This window comes from Cyprinus carpio, chromosome A7 (assembly GCF_018340385.1).
Source record: "Cyprinus carpio isolate SPL01 chromosome A7, ASM1834038v1, whole genome shotgun sequence".
NCBI lineage: Eukaryota > Metazoa > Chordata > Actinopteri > Cypriniformes > Cyprinidae > Cyprinus > Cyprinus carpio.
In genome coordinates, this window is record NC_056578.1 from 12,801,627 (window position 1) to 12,804,126 (window position 2,500).

The 2,500-nt window shown below is 36.9% G+C and overlaps 1 protein-coding gene across 3 annotated transcripts in view; it reads right to left on the reverse strand.

The window, feature by feature from the left end:
* The window catches only part of ppp1r16b (protein phosphatase 1, regulatory subunit 16B), a 52,028-nt gene that overhangs the window by 15,748 nt on the left and 33,780 nt on the right, over positions 1 to 2,500 (reverse strand). For all 3 annotated transcript variants that reach the window (XM_042759723.1, XM_042759724.1, XM_042759726.1), the window contains exon 3: positions 94 to 164. In XM_042759723.1, coding sequence (XP_042615657.1) covers positions 94 to 164 — 71 coding nt within the window. The remainder of the gene's footprint in view (positions 1 to 93; positions 165 to 2,500) is intronic.

Sequence of the window (2,500 nt, forward strand, 5' to 3'; positions counted from 1 at the left end):
TGTGTGAGAGAGTGTGTGTGTGTGTGTGTGTGTGTGTGTGTGTGTGCGTGTGTGTGTGTGTGTGCGTGTGTGAGTGTGTGTGTGTGTGTTCACCTGGTGCAGGGCCGTCAGTCCGTCTTCGTTACACAGATCAGGACTCAAGTTGTTCTTCAGTAGATATCGCACTGAGAGGAGAAACACACAGACATAAAGACATTCATTCATGTCCCTTCAAAATAATATTCACATCAATAACATTAAACACTAGTGAGCTGACTATCTAGACAACCTCACTGGGCATCACATGTGTGTTGGTGTGTTGTCTAGGTTTTGAGAAAGTCTGATTCAAACCTCTTTGAGTGATTAATGCAGTGATTAACTGGACGACTGATGATAAGAGATGCTCATGTCAAGACATTATTAATACTGAAGTATTTATACCTTCAACACTTCACCTTCGAACAGTCAACCCCTCAAACACTAACATAATTACTAACAAGAGCTCATTATGAAGCGCTTGATGCACAAACACAAGGATATGATGATCAGAATCTGTAATGAGAGTTAAATGTGTCAGAATGCAATTAGCACACAAACTCCTGATTATTATTAAAATGAGCTCTTCATCTGATGTTGTTTGGCAGACAAAGATCTGAACGTCTCCAGAATGAACATCGCATTCAAACACTGCCATCATGATCTATATTTATCAGCCTTATTTGTTTTCACTATATTGAAACATAAATAAAAATACAAAATATTATATTAAATATTAATATATATATAAATAACATAAAAATAAATATTTAATATAATATATTAAAATATATATAAACAAATCAATAATATTCACCCCAGTGACCAGATAAGCACAGGAACACATGAATAATTACTGAAACTGTTCATTAAACATCAAATATCTTCTGATTGGCTGAGACTGTGAAAAAAAATAATATTTTTCCCGGTTGTCAGATAATGAGAGGATCAAATATCTTCTGATTGGCTGAGACTGTGACATCATCATATATTATTATAAACACATTATATTTATCAGTATTCAATTACAAATATGACCATAGACCAGATCCAAATAACAGAAAGTGTCTTGAAACATTTACAAATGTATTTCAATAATTCTAAATATTTCAATTATTGTTCATTTAGTCTATCAATGCTGCTGTTCTAGTGTTATTTTAGTATCACTGAGATATTATTATAGGTTTTGTCCATATTTTGAATTTGATTTTACTTTTATATTTTCACTTCATTTTTATATTTGTACTTTAATTTTGGTTAATTTTTTGATAATTTTGTTGTGTTTTAGTCATTTTTATTATTTAAACTATATGTCCATACTATTAATTTATTATTATTATATTATTTATTTATTTTTTAAATTTTATTTTAGTTTTTTAGTTTGTTTTTTAGCACAAATTTTTCCAAAATAAAATACGTTTTTTTTTGTTTTTTTTTTGGTTAATTTTAATTCAAGTAACAACATTTTTGTATGGTTTTAGTGTTAGTTAATGATAATAACCCTGTGCTAATCATTGTTTAACATGCTAATAAGCATCTCTTACACACACACACACACACGCGCACACGCGCACACACACACGCACAAACACACGCACACGCACACACACACGCACACACACACACGCACACACACACACACACACACTCACACGCGCGCACACGCACACACACTCACACACACACACAGAGGCTCATAACGGTGTGTGCGCGCGTGTGAGTGAGTGTGTGTGTGTGTGTGAGTGTGTGTGCGCGTGAGTGTGTGTGTGTGTGTGTGTGTGTGTGTGAGTGTGTGTGTGTGTGTGTGTGTGTGTGTGCGTGTGCGCGTGCGTGTGTGCATGCGAGTGTATGCGTGCATGCGTTTGTGTGTGTGTGCGTGTCCGCGGTGTTGTTGTGTTGTGCGTGTGTGTGCGCGTGCGCAAGTGAGTGAGTTAGTGAGTGAGTGTGTGTGTGTGTGTGTGTGTGTGAGAGTGTGCGTGTGTGCGCGTGTGTGTGCGTGAGTTAGTGAGTGAGTGTATGTGTGAGTGTGTGTGTGAGTGTGTGTGTGTGTGTGTGCTGAACACCTGAAGTGCACTCTGGTCTTTTCTCTGTGTTCTAGAGTTCTGCTCCTTTAATCTGCCTCTCAAACACACACTTACTATTAATGGACAGCTATATTTGACACCAACAGACAAGAGAAGCTGACCGAACAAGAAACAAGGGGGGGGGGGGGGAGAGAGAGAGAGAGAGAGAGAGAGAGAGAGAGAGAGGTTTCATCAAACAGTATCAGTTTATGCGCTTCATTTCTCACAGCAGAGGAAATGAAGATGCTGTGTAATAAAACAGACGCTTTAGACTGAGCCGTGTAGAGTTTGGTGTTGTTCTCTTGCTGTGTTTACAGTCAGCAGTGTTGGTGAGTAACTAGTTACATGTAACGGAATTACATAATTTAATTACAAAATAAATGTCATTGTAATCAGTTACAGTGATTTTAAATAGTTACACT